Source organism: Cydia strobilella, chromosome 11 (genome assembly GCF_947568885.1).
Source record: "Cydia strobilella chromosome 11, ilCydStro3.1, whole genome shotgun sequence".
NCBI classification, from domain to species: domain Eukaryota; kingdom Metazoa; phylum Arthropoda; class Insecta; order Lepidoptera; family Tortricidae; genus Cydia; species Cydia strobilella.
This window is the reverse complement of record NC_086051.1, coordinates 8,273,745-8,293,956: the sequence shown is the minus strand read 5'-3', so window position 1 is coordinate 8,293,956 and position 20,212 is coordinate 8,273,745. Positions and strand designations below refer to the sequence as shown.

The window sequence follows — 20,212 nt, the reverse complement described above, 5'->3', positions numbered from 1 at the left end:
TTAAATCAAATTTATATTTCGTAGGTACATAAGTTACGAGTTCAAAACTGTAACCTTCAGTTTTATATAAAGTCGTGACTATTGCTTGTTTGAAATACAGACGAATGACAAAGTGCGTCAGTTGTGATCATTACTATCATTAGCCGTCTTAGAATAATAATTTGCGTTGTATGAGGGTATCACACAAGTGATATATGAAAAAAAAGAAATGAAACTAGTCAACCCCCGCACAATTTTCCAGACAATTTATCGTGTAAGAAGACTAAGCAATTTGAATCTTGCTAGACCAATATGCGCTGTCAATTACACTAGCTGTTGCCCGCGACTTCGTACGCGTGGATTTGTATTTGTGCAACAATACAGTAAATAATGAATTAAAAGCAGCCATTAAAATAGAAAGGAATGTCAAAAAAAAAAGTTCTAGGCAGCAATAAAGTAATTGACGAGCACGCATTAAATGTATCAGTAATAGTTATTTGTGCAACAAGAGAGGAAAGTTGGTTTTTCTTGCGAGTGTTTATTTTGAGTCCCAAGAAAGCGAAAGATTCTATAATTGAATCACTCGCTTCGCTCGTGATTCTAAGTTAGAATCTTAAGCGTAGCGAGGGACTCAAAAACACGAGATGTAAAATAACTTTGCTTTCGTGTTGCACACATAATTTTTCACCTCAGTAGTGAATATTAAAGGTTAAAGTGTCTTTCGAATTACATAGAATAATACAGAAAAACAAAAAAAAAAACAATTTGTAATATAAAGTATGAAGTGGCAGTTCGTGGCCTTCACTAAATTAAAAAGCTACTTTGTTTCACACCCTGGAGTGACGAAAGTAGGCTTGTTCGAGCTGCTGAGGTGAAAAATAATTATTACCTATATGATAAAGTACTGATTATCTTGTATTATCTTGTATCTTGTACACAATAAAAGTAAATGGGTAGAGCCTTAATCGTATTAAGGACAAAATTTGAGAAATATACTTAAAAATGTTCAACGAAGGATACCTACTAAGTACCTTGTTTATATACATATTGCGCACTCCCGAGAAATAATATAAATTGGTTTAATAAATTACGGTTCGTCATCTGAATTAGATAAGTTGATTTTGTAATATTTCGTTCGGTTTGCCACCCCGTATTACCGCCTATCCGCCGTGCAGCCAGTGTTTTGGATACTTGACTTGTATACTATACCTATACATATGTTACACGTACCTACTACAACATGTGTTCTCTTTTGTTTCAGACAAAATATCATCGAGTTCGAGTGCCAAACTGTGAAGTGTGTGATATTAACACAAAGTTCTGTGGTATATTGTTAATAGTTAAAGCAACCTACGGTTTATAAGATGTCGTGTTTTGGAGGTAGCGTGCTAATTCCCGACTGAGGGCAGTGCAGTGTAGTTAAGTGAAGTGCAGTGATGTAAGTTTTAAGCGAACAGTGCAGAGAGGAAGCCACCATGCTGCCTACTAATGTTATGTCCTTTATGAAAAAGGTAAGGCATATTATTTACACCAGCACGAATAAAATACCTTCCTATACAGGGTGTAATCGTTAAGTGTCTACCTACAGGCGATTATTCTGTAAATATAAAAAGAAGTTTTCATATAATGAGATATATTCTCTCCCTCAAAAACGCTATTGACAAAATCAATTAGATTCGGCTTAGTCTAATGGTTTCACAATCAAACCACTGCAAATCATTCATAAACTGTTTTTAAATGAATAAACGAATAGCTTTACAACTTTTGTGAAATAATTAATAACATAAACATACCTTTTTTTTTTTTGTTAGAAGGGAAAAATGCATTACGCATACCACCCGGGTGCGGGGGGTGACCCGAGTGGTTATGTGTGACTCCCGTCTAGGCTAATGAGGCCCACGGTGTACCCACTAAAAAACCCCCCTTATGCCGCCTCGCCGCCCTATTGGTGGGGTTACAGGAACGCTTGCGCTTGTCATCCGCGACCCCACCGGCGGCAGCCGCCCACGAGCGCGGCTCCTTCGCGAATGCCCGAAGGCCCTTCACGCTAGGCGCGCCAGATGGTAGGACGCGCCTTCCTCCTCGGCTTCCATTCTATATTGTAGCGGACCCCCCCGAGCCCGCCACAAGGAAGCCACGGGCGCCAGGAATTTCCCCGGCGCCCGGCGACAGATCAGGTCTATGGTTCTGTCGCAAAACCACAACTCGGCTGCAGAGGACAGGGAGAACGGCACATCGTAACACCGACACTCCTCTTCCTCTGCAGCCCCACCAACGCCGCTACAGCGGAACGGCCCCGCCCAGTTCGCAGGGGATAGGGAGAGTGGCGCATCGAAATACCATCACTCCTCTTCCCCTGCGATCCCACCTCGGCCGCCGAGGATAGGGAGAACGGCTTACCGCAATACCCACACTCCTCGTCCTCGACGGTCCACCTTCGGCGCATCACAAGCGGGCTTAACCAGCCCACTTGGAGCGTCCTCCTCGGGCCAGTCCGCGCCTCAAACAGGCCGGCCCTGGTTGCCTCTTCGCTTCACCGTGGGTGACCAAGCCACGGTTACTAAGCCCCTCCACCACGACAAGGTGAGCAACCCGCGGGGGAACATAAACATACCTGGGATAACCTACCTGACCTGTAGTGGCCTGATAAGACACTGGTCTTCTCCGCATTTATCTTTAGCACCTAAGATAGTTATTTAAGTTTAATTTTAAGTTAACCGTAGTTATAAGTTTTATTTAACAACTAACAAAATATGGACAATGTCTGAAATAAATGTTTTTTTTTTATATTTATAACTCGGGGCACATACTAAAGAGACGTAGCAAAATATTTTATCGACAATTAAATATATCGATGTTATTGTCAACATCTAGATGCTATTCAACATAAATAAATATTATAATTTTATCTGGATTTTAAAATATATTCACTTAACAAATTAAAACTTGTATTATTTTTTTATTTTAAAATTGATTTCATAGTGTGATTATTTTGATGGAAGTTACATCGATCTTCGGACATGATATCGAACCTCTTTTTAGTAATCGAGGATTTTTCAGTGAGCACATATGTATAAATATATATAGACAGTTCGACATCTTATTTATCGATATTAAATCCCTAGAACGTTCTCCGAGTTATCCCAGGTTTGAACATAAACATTATATTTGCATAAAACATAATTTTTATAATTTAATGTAAGGATACAAGATATATACAGTGGTACTACGTAAACGAAATTAATAACTAGCTTAAATCTAAAATAGGCCCTTGAGGCATTGTAAGTAAGTAAGTAAGTAAGTAAATATTCTTTATTGCACCAAAATTATACATTTTACATACATGTAAAACTACAAAGAAATATTTAAAGAAAAAATAGAACCAGGTAACAACAGGCGGTCTTATCGCTAAAAAGCGATAAGACCGCCTGTTGTTACCTGTACCAAGGATGCTGGCGGCATTTCCCCGCTGTATCGCAATGCTGATACGTTGTGCGAGAAAGCCGCCAGCTCTTCGGTCACCAGTTACGTCAACCAGACGCTTCGCGATTTCTGCAAACAACTTATGCGCGCTGGGACCCCATGGACCTAGAGTTTCAACTCCAAATGGAACGAAATGATACTCTCTACCGAGGCTCTTATATTTATTACGTTTTAAAATTTCGGCGCTTTCCGCCGCTCCGCCCGCTTTTACATTAGTCCGTTGGAGGTGGGACGGTGCCAGTGTGTCTACGCAGGTAGCATCCCACACCAACATCCGTCCCAAGCTCCAAGGAACCAAGGACATCCCATCGGGCCTCTTGCCATCATCTCTGATAATGCCAGTCGGCTCAAGAAGAGCGGGTACATTGATGGTGGCAAGAGACCGACGGATTATGTCATTAAGCGACGCATGTCTTGAAAAACGGCCGGCACTTTTTTGACAAGAACAAACATAATTGATTTTCTAACTGTCAGAACTTACGTCTGTCGACATATACTTATCTTCTGATACCAGCATGAAACCAATTCCAGTCGGTAGGTATGAACCTTCACTTCAGGAATATATAAGTCTGCCAAGGCTTTTTCTGACGAAACACCTTAACATACGAGATGATGCTGCTTAAACATCCATAGAACCCGTATTTTGGAATTGTACAGATTACAGACATTTTAATAAATAAAATAAAATAAATAGTTTTATTTCAGGCAAAAAGTACATTCGTACACCCATATCAAGATACAATTTAAAAGCTATTTAATTATTGCAGGCTTATTAATTTATTACCTAATGCTTATATTTGTATATTTTTGTGTCATTAATTTGGGTATTAATTAAATACCTGCTTACGGCTTTGTACTTTGTTTGCCCTTATTAAAAAAGTACATTTCATTTCTCATAAGAGCATAATGTTAAGGTGAATACATAATTAATGCCCTCATAGATGGTCCTGTGGCTTGCGTTTACGAGTATTTCACAATTATAGTGTGCTTATGCGATGCAGAGCTTCGCTATGAAAATGTACACTGGCGCGCGGCTAGCGGCTGGGCTAGATATATAATTAAAATTGTGGTGTGCTGGGCTATTAGCTACAGAAATAATTTGGTATTGCTTCCTGCCTCTAGTTATTATCTAGAGTACATAATGCTAACGATACATTAGTATTTTAGTTATTAAAATTTACTTGACTGCAAAATAGAAAGGATCTCGTTTTTACTCCCGTTGTTTGGGATTCAAGTCGCTGAAAATGCCTAGGGAAACTGACTCACAAACTAGAGTACCAAGTCACAAGTAAATTTTTTTTAAATTCCTGCCTACTTAAATACTATAACCTACCTATTTATTTAGCTATTTATCCACAATCTACGAATCATATTGTTAAAATTAAGCATTAACCACGTATCAGACAATAAATCAATACCTGTTCGATTTAGTCTGAAAGATATTTTAAGAAAATCTCGGCAACTCAAGTGTAGAGATTCCCTGAAATTTTTATTCGAGCGAGTGCAGATTCGTAGCAGATTTAAAAGGCTCGTATTATGTCTTTAGGCACCTTCTTATTACTTTCATGCATGTGAAAGAGCTTGTAAAGGGTTAGCAATTGGATTCCAACGTTAACCACTGCGAAGTTTTGATCAAATATTGGGTAAGGAACTCAATTGATTAACTTATAATTAAATTTGTTTGACAAGATTTGGATATTATTTAGATAGGTAACGGTAAATGCGTAGTAGGTAGGTATGAGAAATATTAAGTGCAATTCTATGGAAATTAGATGGAACAAATAATTTATTGAAAAAAGTACGTACGTAGTTGTAATTGTAACTCAAAGCGTTGTTTACAAGTGCCTGAACTAGGATTTCCTTTGTTTCAGGCGGAAACCACAACAGATAATGTAATAAGGCCAATATCAATAAATTAGAAAATATGCAGATCAGATTTTTAAAATTACTTGTTAACCATAAAACTAAATTTAAATGTAAAGGTAACTACAGAATCCTATTCAAAATTTGCAATATTTTACCAGTTAGTTTAAAACATAAATACCTACTTGCGATCAATAACCATGGCCGCCAAGAGCTTAACTCAAAGGATGCATTAACACCAGTTAATCATACATACATCACAAAGGCACTTCAGGCAAACTATGCGTTCCTAGAATTAATAACTACTACGCGGATAGAACCCTTAGGAAAAGAATTCCATACGTACTTAATAGTTTGCCCGAAGCCATAAGATGTGAAAAAATTAAATCTATATTTAAATCTATGTTAAAAATACACTACCACAATATTTTGTAGTAATTGGACTACTATATAATTAAGTAAAATAAGTTAAGTACATATGTAACTAGAGACTGATGACCCCACAGTCAAACTCTTTATTGAGTTTTGCGGGGCTATGATTATTGTAAGAATACTCTGTATTTTATTAAATAAATAAATAAAATAAAATAAACGATGTAACCACCTTTATAAGTAGCTAATTAAAGGACGAGTTTTGATAATTGGAATACGAAACACTAAAAAGTGGCTAATCGGTCGACTATTAGTATTATATAAATCCACCGTATCGTAATATACAAAGTTTCAAGCAAAGAAAACAAAACAAAGCAAAGTAAGCTGGGAATTGAATTAGTAGAACGAAACCCGTTTGCTGTTGCTTTGGAGAAAATATTTTTACCCTGAGTGCAGTACAATTTGTAGGAATTACCTGCAACATGATTAAAGTACATATGTACTGTTTAGACCTGACAGTTTAGTTGTTGCTTGTAACAACTTGCTTTGTTGGTAAATAATTGTACCTACACCTTTTGTTAATTATGCGAATAAGGACTATTGTTTATTATGGGTACAACTTTACATAGCCGCTTTTATTTGGTACCATATTTTTATTTAAAAATTACACAAGTGTTTAATTAGTGCTTTAATAAGGTACACATTTCGACCTGGGAGCTATGCGTTAAGCATATGGTTTGAACAAAATTTACCCAATCCTCCCGAGTAACAATAACGATTTTGGACAAATACTAACAAAAAAATTACGGTTTACGAACAAGACGATATTAGACAAATAAAAGTCGTACTATGTAAACAGCAACTACACATGATTCGTAAAGCGAAACATCTGGGCATAGTGTAACAAATTCTTTTAGTTCAAAAAAAAGTAATAGATCTGTGCATGGTGGCCTGTTATAGAATATGGCATGTTTGTTACGACAACTCCGACTTTGATATCCAATATAACTATCATTGAGTGTTTCTAACGACCTGCTCTTGTCGTGGTTCAACGCCATGAATGTCCGTTAGGCTTTGGTTTTTGGTAGATTATTTTAGCTGTCTCCCTCGTTCCGCTTGCGTCAGAAATTGACGGGAATCCAAAATGTTGCGTAAAATGTCGTTTTTATGTAAAAATAAAAATTCTCCACATTTATTCTGTGGATGCTCAGTTGAGCAATCATGAAGAGAACACTTAGATAACATGTTTTGGCAGCATATTAACCTTTTGTTTCTATAAATCGTACCAAGGAGTCGGTGAAATAGTCTTAAATTAAGCTGGATAGGCTTGGACAAATTATATTTGCTAGACGATATTGAAAGCATCATAAAGTCCCTAAAATAAAAAATGTAAAACCTTGTTATATCAGATATGGCGTAAAAATACCCTCAGATCATACCCTAAGAACATAGTAATACAAAATAATACACATGTAAACAGTTAGACCAGGTTTTATCTGTACCCATAATAAACGATATAGTCCTTAAAATATGCATGCGACGAGCGAGCGCAAGCGGCATGAAGCGGCTACGGTTGGCTACGGTTACCGGGCTGGGCTTATGTGCGACCGAGGTGGTATCGGGATGCAAAAACGTGCGCAGGCATTTTGCAGTCGTTGAATAACTCTTTTGGTGCGAGCCAGTAAACAGCTACAACTATTAGCTAGAAATCTACATCGCGATAACGGAGTTTCAAATGTCACTTACTATATATACTCTTTCTGACTACCTCTCAGTGGACTTCGGTCCCCAGGCATAACACCCGCCTGGAGAGAGTAATACTTTCTATTGCCCTCTCTCTCTACACTTACCACATTGGTGACCTTCCGACATTGGACAGGCATGAAGACCTCAAGATCCTGATGACGCCGCCTCGCTGCAAACCAGTTTCCTCTCTGAGTGTGCTACCTTGCATGCCTCTGTACAGTTCTGTACATATGTATATATCCTGTAAATATCTTGTAAATATTCATGCCTGGCACCTCAAGTTCTCTCTCTCTCTCTCTCTCCGCTCGCCGCTCTGGCTCTGAGCAACTGCGCTCGTCACACTGGCTCTGAGCAGCTCCGCTCGCCTGTGACTCTGAGCATCTTCGCTCGCCACACTGGCTCGAGCACACACCTGCTTTTGCTGCACGTTTCATACGTCGTCGCTGACCCCTCCGCTCAAAGGGGGGCTGATGTGGCGTCTCTTCTAGCTGCCACTGTCGACGTCATCTAACAAATGGCGTTAGGGAGCTAGGACACTATTAGCTAGAAACCTACATCGCGGTTATGGAGTTTCAAATGTCACTTAAGGAGTATATATAAATATATATATATATATATATATATATATATATATATATACTCCTTCTGACTACCTCTCAGTGGACTTCGGTCCCCAGGCATAACACCCGCCTGGAGCGAGTACTCTCTATTGGCCCTCTCTCTACTTACTACATTCTCTTCATGATTGCTCAACTGAGCATCCACAGAATAAATGTGGTGAATTTTTATTTTTACATAAAAACGACATTTTATGCAACATGCAAATAAAATTGACGTGATATTTTAGCTATGATAATTGTCCTGATATTACTTCGACTCGCTTGGGTGACTTGAAAAGCATTTACTGACAACTGAATAAAATCCTTGAATAACATTGTACAATAATTAAATGATATTTCGACAAATCTAAAACTCAGTGCAAAACAACCTTTAAATAAACGACGGAGTGAGTCCACTGTAGATACTTAAATCTACATCTTTTTAACAGTTTTTAGCCTCCCTTGGGGAAGGGTGGATATAGGGGGGTTGGGGGCAACGGGGCTGAAAGGCCGGCACCGCGCGGCCGCTCGCTTTGACAGGTCTCTTAGCGGGGCAGCTTGCAGAAAGGTGCAGTTATCGAAGCCTGCATATTTAACGCAACTCTTTCAGACTGGGGCTACTTTCAACTTGCCCGTTGCTATCAAAATGGGTCTACTAATTATAAATGGATTATTGCCACACCGTAAAGGATGAGTCACGTTAGACCGGGCCGTGACCGGGCCGGAGCTTCCGGCGCTTACTTTTCCATGACATGACAGGTGATCACGTGATGCTTTCCATAGAAAACGAAGCGCCGGAAGCTCCGGCCCGGTCACGGCCCGGTCTATCGTGAGTCATCCATAACACGTCATGTTCACAAAAAAAAATCTCTTTTTGAATACAGTTGCTCAAAAAGTGCTACTTTTCATGGCTGTTTAGCGTGCGGAAAGTTGGTTTTCGCAAACTAGTGCTTTTTACTTTTCCATTTTTTTTAAATTTATACTTGTTCCAATTCATGACTACTTATTGATGAGTGTTAATATTAGTTTCCTTTAAACTTCGTAATCAACATAAAAACCTACTGTTAATGTAAGAATGCGAAAAATATGCATATTTAATATTTTATGACTTACCTCTTCATCATTATAAGTATTATTATACGTTTATTTTTTAATGTTGAGAAACCGTTCTTAATAAGTTGTCTGAATGGAACGGAATGCCTGTCAAAGAAGAGGCGTTTTTTCTTACTGCAAGGATGTTTTATGTTTCCAAAGGCAACATTCGATATTGTTTTTATAAATATACGATACACAAATAATCGTAAATAACGATATTTAGGTAATAATAGTACAATGTTTTATATTTACAATTGTTTCTGTCTTACAGAACATGCATTTGAAAAAAAAACTTTCATTGAAGTGGGTTCAATAATAATAACAAAATCCATTCTAGTCGAATAAAAGCTAAAAAAACAATGTCAATGATGTCACAAAATTAATAATATAAAAGTTTCGTATTTCATTCGTTGTTTTTTATATTTTTTCGCAACTGTATTAAAAAAACGTCGTTCGATACACGTGCGGAAATGTAATTCTTCACTCGTCCCGAGTCTTATCTATATCTCGGTACTCGTGAAGTAATGACATACTTTCCGCACTAGCATCGAAATGTACTATTTTTCAACATAAATAGGACGTTTCGCGATAGAGACTTTTGGCGAAAGAGATATATATTTTTCACCTCAGCAGCTCGAACAAGTGCGTCTTTCCTCACTCCAGGGAGTGAAACAATGTAGCTTTTTAATTTAGTGAAGGCCATGAACTTCATACTACGGTACGGTACGGTCCGGTCCGGTCCGGTCCGGTCTCATCTCGTATCGTATCGTACATATTATAATACTTTTTTTTTCTGTTTATTCTGTGTAATTCGAAACACATTTTAACCTTTAATATGTTCTCACTACTGAGGTGAAAAATTATGTGTGCAACACGAGAGCAAAGTTATTTTACATCTCGTGTTTTTGAGTCCCTCGCTACGCTCAAGATTCTACCTTAGAATCACTCGCTTCGCTCGTGATTCAATTATAGAATCTTTCGCTTTCTCGGGACTCAAAATAAACACTCGCAAGAAAAACCAACTTTCCTCTCTTGTTGCACAAATAACTATTGCGAGAAGAGTCAATGTAAGCCCCAGCATTTTTTTTCTTTGTGCAAAGTAAAGTGTAAAGGTTTTTTTTTTAATAACATAACCCTATTATTTTTTCTGGGACACTAATGTTACGAGATAGGTACCTACCACTGGGAAAAAAAATGGTTTTGTTGTACCATGTCAAAAACATGTATTTTTTGGGTTCCGTACCAAAAAGGAACCCTTATGGTGCGACATGTCCGTTCGTTTGTCTGTTTGTTTGTCTGTCTGTCTGTCACATTGCTTAATATCTCGAGAACTACTGAAGCTATCGATTTGAAATTTGGAATAGTTATGAACAGCGCTAACCTTAATACATTGGAAGTGTATTTTTTTTTAATTAATTATGAAAAATGCTCAATATAAAAAGGGGGCAAAAAGTCAAAGTCTAGTTACTAGGACAGGTAGGAAGGAGCTCGAATTGAAGTGAAAAAAACTGACTTATAAAGAAAAATTTGAAAAAAAATACCATTCCATTTTTGAAATTTTTACATAATAATAACATCATTATCATAAATATTACAGGAAAAATATAATCTCACATCTATCTTAAAAACTAAGATATTGCCAAAAAAATAATGTTTATAAAGGGTTCGAAATGTCGGGATGTATTATAAATTCAATATACGCAATATAATCCGTTTTCATAGTTTTATTTCAAAAGTAATGTGTCTGTAGTAAACCATTAGTATTTGTATTTATTTGTTTAAGGATTGCCGTAAAATTGTTGTTGCGAACGCAACTTTTTAATTATATAAAATATTCCTAGCAGTAGCTAAACGCAGCCGTGGGGCTCGGTTAGTATGCGGAGGCTTTTTTTATTTATTTAAAGCACCAATAGGAGCGCTCCACATCATTTGTATCGCGGCCAATTAGAGGCACCTAAATTTACCTTTTTGCTGTTCAATTTCGCTAAATCACTCTCTCATCAGCCTCCATAATAACCACCACTTCTACACTTTTTAACCGTTTTGTCAACTGTTCCTTTGTAACCAGTATTGAAGATTATATCAGTTCACTTAAAATCGAAGTCTTTTTATTTGAGTCGTCGAGACCTGCACGGCGGCTACAATTGTAAATAATGTATATATTAGTTAATTGTTAAAAAAAAATATGTTTTCTATGTATAGTTTAAGATATCGTTCCCAGTATTATACTGAGTCAACGCTATGTACTCCATAATTGTCGTATTGTATCAGATGAACTACTTCGATACTATTGTAATGCAACATATGTAATACATACGATGTGGCTGTACTGTACTTAATAAATAAAATAAAAAATAAAAACTTTTTTTTTAATTATCAAAAAACATTTTTTAATTTAATTTGCAATTTAAGGCCATTTGCTGGTGGTTGTTATACTTGAAATGTCTATGAGATTACACTAAAAAGACCTTCTTTCAAATAAAACAAAAATTGTTGAAATCGGTTCACATGATAAAGAATTAAGTATCCTTGAAAAACAAACATATATAGGTCGCGCAAATTACTTAGCCAATTTGCCGATAGATGGCGCTCTACACAGTTACACTTAGTATACTTCTGGTCAAGTCTTTCGTGATTCCAAAGATAGATATAACTCCGTTATAGATGGATACAGTCTAAGGAAAAACGTGCCTCGAAAAATCACGAAAATTTGATAAGATAAGATAAGATAAGATAATATTTATTGTATAACTGTGTACGATGTTGGTAATAATACATTTAGGATTCAACAGTTTGTCCATCACGGACGTACAATATACTTAAGACTAACCTATAACTAAATAACAAAATTAATACATGCATGCACTATTGTCATAAGCGTCAAATTCTTTCATGCTGTAGAACACTCTACTAATAAGCCATTTTTTTAGAATGGTTTTAAATTGTTTGCATTCGACTGACTTTATTTCAACAGGCAACTTGTTAAAAACTTTTATTGCTGCAATGTAGGCACTTTTATCCATAAGCTTGTTGTTCACCTTTCTGATTCTCGATCAGATGGTGCTACTAGTTTTGGCCTACTCTCGTATAGAGGGCGTTGACGGTTTCGTTTGTTATTTATAATTTTAACTCATATCAGTGAAAGAACATGGGTCAAAATCATATAAAAATAATTAATACAAATAAAAAATAATTTATCTATATTTAAATACATTTTAACGTATTTTTATAAATCTTCATTTTTAGTTTTAAACTATGTCGATAGATGGCAGTGAATTTACAGTGGTTACAAAATTTACTATGACAGTACCGCTCTATCTTATTATATCCTCTTTGGTGATTCTATTTACATGAGAAAATTGAAAGTTTGTACGGAACCCTCGGTGCGCGAGTTAAACAAACTCGCACTTGACCGGTTTTTTATTTAATAATACCTACACTACTTAAACCAAGTACGAACATGGAACTGTGAACAACAGTTTTGCAGGAAACTGTATAAATTGTATGTATAATTTTGGAATAATAAATCTCTCTATCTATCTATGGAAAAATTATCATGAAAACAAATACCTACACTTCGTTTAGCCTGGAAGTAGCGAAGCTTAAATACTGAAAGAAATGTTTATTCAAAGCTTTAAAGAACCTTATTAAACCAATTTCACTCTTCTCACGGCGTTCAATGAAAACAAAGCGGCGCGAGCGAACGGAACGTCTGCTAAATAAATGTTTTATGGCGTTTCTCTTTTTAAATGCTAATTCAGCGTCCTAAGGTGAGACGAACGGTTCGGGATAAAAGCTTTGGAATGAACCACATTAAATTCTGGGTTTCATACTCAACGATCGACCCTGTATAAACTCGATTTTATGTGTTTATGCCTCACGTAACGTTCTGTTTGAGAATGTCATTGATTGCTAACGATTTAATAATGACTGACGCTACAACGGTCCGGGCCCGGGCCGGGGCGTCTGACAGTTCAGTTTTCTATAGAAAGCGTCACGTGATCACCGTCACATGTCATAGAAAACGATTCTAGCGTGAGTCATCCTTAAAGGGAGGCACACACGGTGAAGATACTATAACATTTTTGTAGCGGCGATATAATTGAGAGGCTAACTTACATAAATGCAGTCTGGAGACCGAGTGGTGGTCAAATAGGATTGTTGACACATGTTGACTTTTGTAACTAAATCTAGTTAAAAAAGATAGTAAATGAGCAATTTATCACAATAAATTAAACTTTAAAAAAACTATATAATAAAGAAATACAAGGCCTCAAAGTTTCAAAATTAAAGTTTTTTTTAACATTCAAAAAGGAAAAAAATGGATTAAAATATATTTCGCATCTTAAGATGACATATTTGCATCGCTTAACATAGAATTGATATATCGCTCGATAGCTTAAGATAAAATATTCGTCGTGTGTGACGCCTTTTATCCGGCCCTTTTACCTTATAGATAGCACGGCTTACTTATTGCTTATGGCCGGTAACCGCCCACGCGGCTCACGCATTACGACATGTACACATGTCTTCGGGCGATGTTTCCCATTAAACATACGTTACAGTTGCCCCCGCACCCGCCTATTATTATTATTGGGGTGTTGTGAGCCATTGAGTGTCACGTCGACCAAGCGGTGATCTATTGTGACGGCCCTTTAAAGTTCATTACTAATGCCCGTTGAGTCCAGAAAATTCCAGATTTTTTGGGCCGTAATGTTCTGTACCTCATAGGGTTGCAGTACGTGCCGCCCTAAAGTAGGTACTTCTTTTTGACATTAGTTCTCCTCTGACTCCTGACAGAACCTGCATGTCGGAACTTGTTACTTGCCAATTGTATTGTATTGTATTGTAGTTCGGGTGATTTTCCGCAACTTGACGACTGGCGCCTATTTTGCGTGACATGGGGGTGGGCTAGTCTTGCCAGCCCAGCTCCTCGAGGAAACCTATCAAACCTTTGATGTTGAGTAGGACCTCGGGGAGGTCTCTCGGGGATCCGAGATGTTTTGCCCTGTATGGGGCCACTCCGCTGCACTCCAGCACCACGTGAGAGGATGTTTCTTCTGTCTCCATGCATCCTCTGCATAGGGGACTGTCTGTGACACCTGTTATAAAAAGATTGCCATTTGCCAGTTGTTGTCTGCTGTACTGTATACCTCATCCTGCTGATCTTCATCGGCGAGACTTACGCATCCTGGAAAGTGAGTTTCCAGGAGAAGGCGTTGGGTCTCTGCAGGGGAAGATGTGTACGTGCCATCGGGTTTCCGGAGTGAGCCCAATTGTGATGTGGTCTTGTACGCTAATGTTTTCCTTACACGGTTGGCGTGGTCTAGTGTTTCGATGCTGCTGCAGAAGTTCCTCCATGATAAGGATCTCCAGTACCGCAGTCTTTTTTTGTAATTGGCCTTGGCTTCATAGTAGTTGTCCCAGTCTACCTCGGCCGTTGTGTTCATGGCCCTGTTGAAGAGTCTCCTGGTTTTCCGTCGGAGTCTCTCTAGTTCTGGACCCCACCACTTGTGTCCCGTTATGGCAGTCCTTGCCGGTGGTTTTAAGGGACACGCCTTGTGGTAGCTGTCTACGAGGGCATCGGTTAAGATGTTTACCTGCTGTTCTATTTCAGTCGGTTCCCGGAAGTCGTCCCTCGGAGGAAGCAGGTCGAGGCTTTCACCTAGGACCTTCCTGAAAGTGGCTCGGTCCGTTTTCCTGGGATACCTTCGGGCGGTTGGTGTGTCACTAGATGCTAGTAGATTGAAGCGAATCCATCTATGGTCTGAGCAAGAGGCCTCCTGGGAGACGTGCCATCCCATGACTAGTTCACTGACCTCCTCCGAAGCCAGAGTCAGGTCAATAATCGTCCTGCATCGTTTGTTTACAAATGTTGGTTCGGCACCTACATTTAAAATGTTTAGATTAGTAGTCACAAGATATTCAACAAGTGTCTTACCTCTGTTGTTACTGGTCTCCATTCCCCACAGCGGGTGGTGTGCGTTGGAGTCGGCCCCGATGATTAATGCGAGGCCCGCTCTCTCGCAGTGGCTGACCAGTCGTTGTAGTTCGGCGGGCGGCGGCTCGTCCTCTCCGGGCATGTACGCCGGGGCGAGGACTAGGTCGCGACAGACTGTTGGCAGTGGAACTTGTAGTTTAATCGCACACAGGTCTCTGGAACAGAACTCAGTGAGCGGTTGTGCAATGATATTGTTAGTTACTTGTTAGGTACTTGCCAATTTGAAACATGTGTTTGTTCAACTTACAGTGTCCAGTCAGTATTCTAGTCGCGCCCGCCTAACGCGGGGACTAATTAATACATCAATCTTCATCAAATACACCAACATGGAAAATGTTTATCTGTTGTGTAGAAGGTAATTATTATCCACAATTATTTGGCTTAGGCTGAAAATGATATATCAGTTAAATAATAAAACTTTGAAAATAGTTTCATGGTGTAGGTACCTCTTTTATATATCTAGCGTATTGTACATTATTATTACATTTGAATTTTCTTATTGTTCCTTTCTCTGCAGCCAACAATTATCCTAGACGGCGCGAGATATTTTTTATTTATAGTTTTGAACAGTTTTTAGTTTCTAAAACAATATTTAGTTAAGGTCCCGACACGGACATGCCGACACGGACGGACTGCATATAATTGCAATTTTATGCCTGTATTTTCAAGAACTACTTACTAATAACGGGAGTTGGAAGGGGCAGACCTCGGCGGACTTTCTCTGATCAGATCGGGGAAATCCTGAAGAAAGGCCAGGTCAAGAGCACCCTAAACCGGCGAAGGTGTATGAGGAATAGGAAGCGACAGAGGTATGTCAGGATCGTAGCAAGTGGAAATCCGTGGTCTCTGCCTACCCCTCCGGGAAATAGGCGTGATTATATGTATGTATGTACTTACTAATAAAAAGATTAAATGAAAATGAAAATTTATTAAAATGAAAATGAAAATCGGGAAGTCCAATTTTCGTCGAAGTCCAATGATTGATGTAGGTAGTTGTCTATGTGACAAAGTGATAAGGACATTGTTGGTCCCTTTTAATCGCACGGCGTTGAAAAGTGATGACTATTTTCCCACGTGGATATTAACATCCATCGTACGCCTGATGCCTTTTCCATAAGAAAAATTAACTGACAGCAACAAATTGCAGGAAGTAATTAAACTTCGACTTCAACTGCAGATGTCCACATTTCATATGTTCTTCTATGTGCATGCTTGACACTTATCGCATGTTATATTAATTATGGTTTTTTACAACATAATTATCAAGAATAACAAAACTATGATGTCGGTATAGTGTGCAGATATTGATTCATAACTTGTAATAATTTGACTCCTGTACATAGGCAATACACAATGTTACAAGAAACAGGATAAAGGTGTTGATTATATAAACACAGTTGTACAGTGGGTCCGCCTGGAAATAAGCAGACTTACACACATTTTACGATCACTGAGGAAAGTCTGTTTTGTTTCGCTTTCAAATAAAAAGAGAAATTTTATTATAATCAGTATCAACTTTCCCTATCCCTAAGTCCTCGTTTTCGGTCCCAGTTGTAAATTCGGCAAATGTAACGTACTTATTTCCGGATTCCCTTCCCGATTTCCAGACTTCCGGATTTTTGAGAAAGCTGTAAACGCAAAAAGTGGGATAAGTCACGACATCATGAAAATAACAATGTTTTCATCAGCCTGTAAGATAATCATACGAAAAGTCATAAATAGCAGACCAAAAGCACATTGGGAGCTGATAGCTAACGAAATATACTTTTCCCCTCACTAGCTCGGAAAGCCGTCTTTTATCCTTTAAAACAAGCGGGGAAAAACGCATTTTATCCACTAGTGGGGAAAGTAATTTGACCTTGGATGGAGCGTGTTTAAGTAGCTTGACAGATAACAAAACGTAAAACGCTCATAATAATGGTTCGTTCGATATTAATTATCATTAAATAAATGGTTTGAGAATCTAATAAAAAAGACCAAATTTAGCTTTATAATAATAATTTTAAGTCATAAACCTTAAATTTCCATAAGAAACGTTAGATTTTTTATTTATATAAATATAATTCTGAACGCACAAGTTGAGTCGATGCAATTTCAAAACGCATCGTTGACATTTCATACGTCAGAACAGAAATGTCAACATTGTCAACAATTTTTTTACTTAAAAACACTTCTCACCGACTCACGTAAAAACCAGAATTTCCAGTGTTTTCTGTTATAATATCGTAAAAAAATAAGTGATTCCAGTGATGAAGATGATCTAACGCCTGTGAATGTTGCACTTTCCTCGCTATAGTGAGGGGAGAAGTTTTGTGTTACACACGGGTGCAAATGTATTTTACTTCTCGTGTTTCAATTCCACACTCGCGGGTAAAATACAACTTTGCACCCTTGTATAACAAATAACTATTTCAACACACTAGCTCAAAACGACGTTTTTATTCCACCGATTTTTGGCTCATAATCCTAGATATTAAACACGCGTGCTCTTTCAGTGTATTATTCCACTCGTGCTTTTTCATTATATTATCCGACTGAGTTAAGAAGGTAACTGATTGCTAATAATATGCATGGAAAGGGAGCCTTCTTTAATTGGTCAGACTGGCGGGCACCGGCGCGCCCGACCGCCTGCGCGGTGCGCAGTCCGACCGGCCCGCCCGCCTGCGCGGTGCGCAGTCCGACCGGCCCGCCCGCCTGCGCGGTGCGCAGCCCGACCGGCCCGCCCGCCTCGCCGCCCGCGGCCGGGGCGAGGGGCGGCCGGCAGTATGACAGAATGCAACACATAATACTAACTGTTTTAACTATTAAAATTTGATTAATATGAAAGTTTCTTTTTTTTTCTCGCAAGTGTGTTGAAAAACGTTGTATGGTTGGTCATGCAATGTGTAAGCTTACAGCTACACATTGCATGACCAACTTAGCACACTTGTATCATAATGTACTATTACAGAGGACTTACCGGGAAACGCAAATCCGAAATTTCGCTATCTGCCTCTTTATCGCTCGAATATGCAAGTGACAGAGGTGTTAGATAACGAAATTTCGATTTTCTGGTTTCGCGATAGATCCTCAGAATGTGGTACTGACGCCACCCACGCAGAGTTTCGCGTAATATTCTCTATTGCTTGTTGGAGGCAGTCAGTAATTAACATGACATTTTAAAGTAATTATTTAATGCCGTTGTCGAAGCATAAGTAATGAGGCCCATTATCCCATGAATAGCTAATCCCAAACTTCGTAGCGGCCGTGTGTACGGCTCCGAGACTCAGCAAATAAACTGCCTTACTGTTACTGCGTACCACAAAAGTATGCACTCGAATTAAGCAATAATAGTCCTTGTGTCTGTGATATAAGAACTCCGACACGGATTTCATTTTCGTAGCTATGCTTTACTACCCAGTAATTAATTATGTTCGCTTTAAACTTCTACCGGAAGTTTTTAAATTTGCATCATTGCGCAGGATGCAATGTTAATATTGTAGAACTCAAGAAAGGTTTCTAAAATGAAGATAACGTTTTTATAGTGGGTAGGTATATAGGTATCCCTCGTGTTTATTTATACGATTTTTTTGAGGTTAGCAAGAAATCTACTTGGACTTTAAGCATATTTTACCTAGATGCAATTGTTTTGTAAAATATGTGATTAAGTGAATTAATTGTATCTTCTCTTGATTCTGAAATCTTACATTTATATACACTGTACAGTGTGCCAGCTGATTCGGCGTTATTACACTAGCACTGTGGCTGCATAGTCCTATGATAGCGGAATAATGCGCCTTCGTGGTTTTGTCAAGTCCCCGCTTTGTGCATCCAAGGCACGCTACGAAAAAAACCTGCAATTTTGTGTCCCCCTTCAACAATATCTCGACAACGCGTTAAGCTCGAAATACCTGGCCTAAAAAAAAGTTAAAACGAATTTCTGCAGAGCGAAGATACGTAGGTACCTACTTGAATCTTAAAGTTTAATTTTACTCTTCCACTTAACAGATGTTACAGGAATTGTAGCGTTCGCTCCGAACCGACCGTTAACGATTTTTGAGCATTTCCTTGTTTCTGAAAGATAAAGAGTTTAGTAATAAGAACGTCATGATTATTACATGCAATAAAATTACCATCAGCAACTTATTGTTTGAGTTAAATCCTGTGTGAGTTAAATTTCATATAGAGCACAGGTACCTAATGTGACCCGCCATTCAAATTTTGTGGGTGGTCGAGCGAATTTATAACGGGAAGAAGACATGGAAATATTTAATAAAACCACAGCCGTAAAACATGGGGGTCCATGTCCATGTCGGGTGACAGGATATGGACTCTTTGTCCGCTAGTATTTATCCAGAGCGCCCCAATCGGCACTAAATACTAACTCCTGAACGGACATGTTTCCACGCCAACGTCGACATGTTTCTTATGTTACATTGTTAACGGAATAGTTTAGGTGGGTGCTGAAAATAGCTTAGAAGAGCAATCGGGTCGTATGTCGGGGACGCGTAATTACATTCCATTTGTTCCTCCCCCGCGCGGCCGCGTCGAAGCCACGTGATACCCTCGATTGTGTATTGTGGTCCTTCTCAGCGCTAAGGAAATAAAATACGGCAAGTAAAACAGCATCGAATAGCAACGAATCATATTAAAAAGCATCTAATCAATACACTATACCTAGGAACTTTTATGAAAATTCCAGCGTCTATCTGCATTTTGGATGCTTACTGCCTTACTGCAAAGTTCGCGTCTCCATACAAGTTCCAGCTAATGCATTCTAATTATTTCAGGTTAAATAAAAAAACATGCTTTTACACAGTAGGTACTTATGGTATGATGTTGCATTTAGGAGGACACTAGTAGATAAAAAGATACTGTTCATATGTACTGTTCAAATGAAATTTTGTCGAACAAAGAAATTCAAAGTAAACACATGGCTTTGTTCCAAAATCCAAATAAGGAAACCTGTCTCGTTTATAGCTCTCGTATCGTCTCACAGATTGGCAGAAATATAACGGTGGGCTAAATGACGGAGCTTTAGTGTCATTAAGCCTGATAGCGTTTTGAGTTCAGCCACAAAGGAGGTCAGCTTTAA

General features: G+C 38.5%; 1 protein-coding gene across 1 annotated transcript in view; it reads left to right on the top strand.

The window, feature by feature from the left end:
• The first annotated feature begins 1,251 nt into the window (after nucleotides 1-1,251).
• Nucleotides 1,252-20,212, top strand: part of LOC134745116 (regulating synaptic membrane exocytosis protein 1) — a 115,179-nt gene continuing 96,218 nt past the window's right edge. Inside the window, exon 1 of the mRNA XM_063679078.1 lies at nucleotides 1,252-1,490. Coding sequence (XP_063535148.1) covers nucleotides 1,455-1,490 — 36 coding nt within the window. The 5' untranslated portion in view covers nucleotides 1,252-1,454. The remainder of the gene's footprint in view (nucleotides 1,491-20,212) is intronic.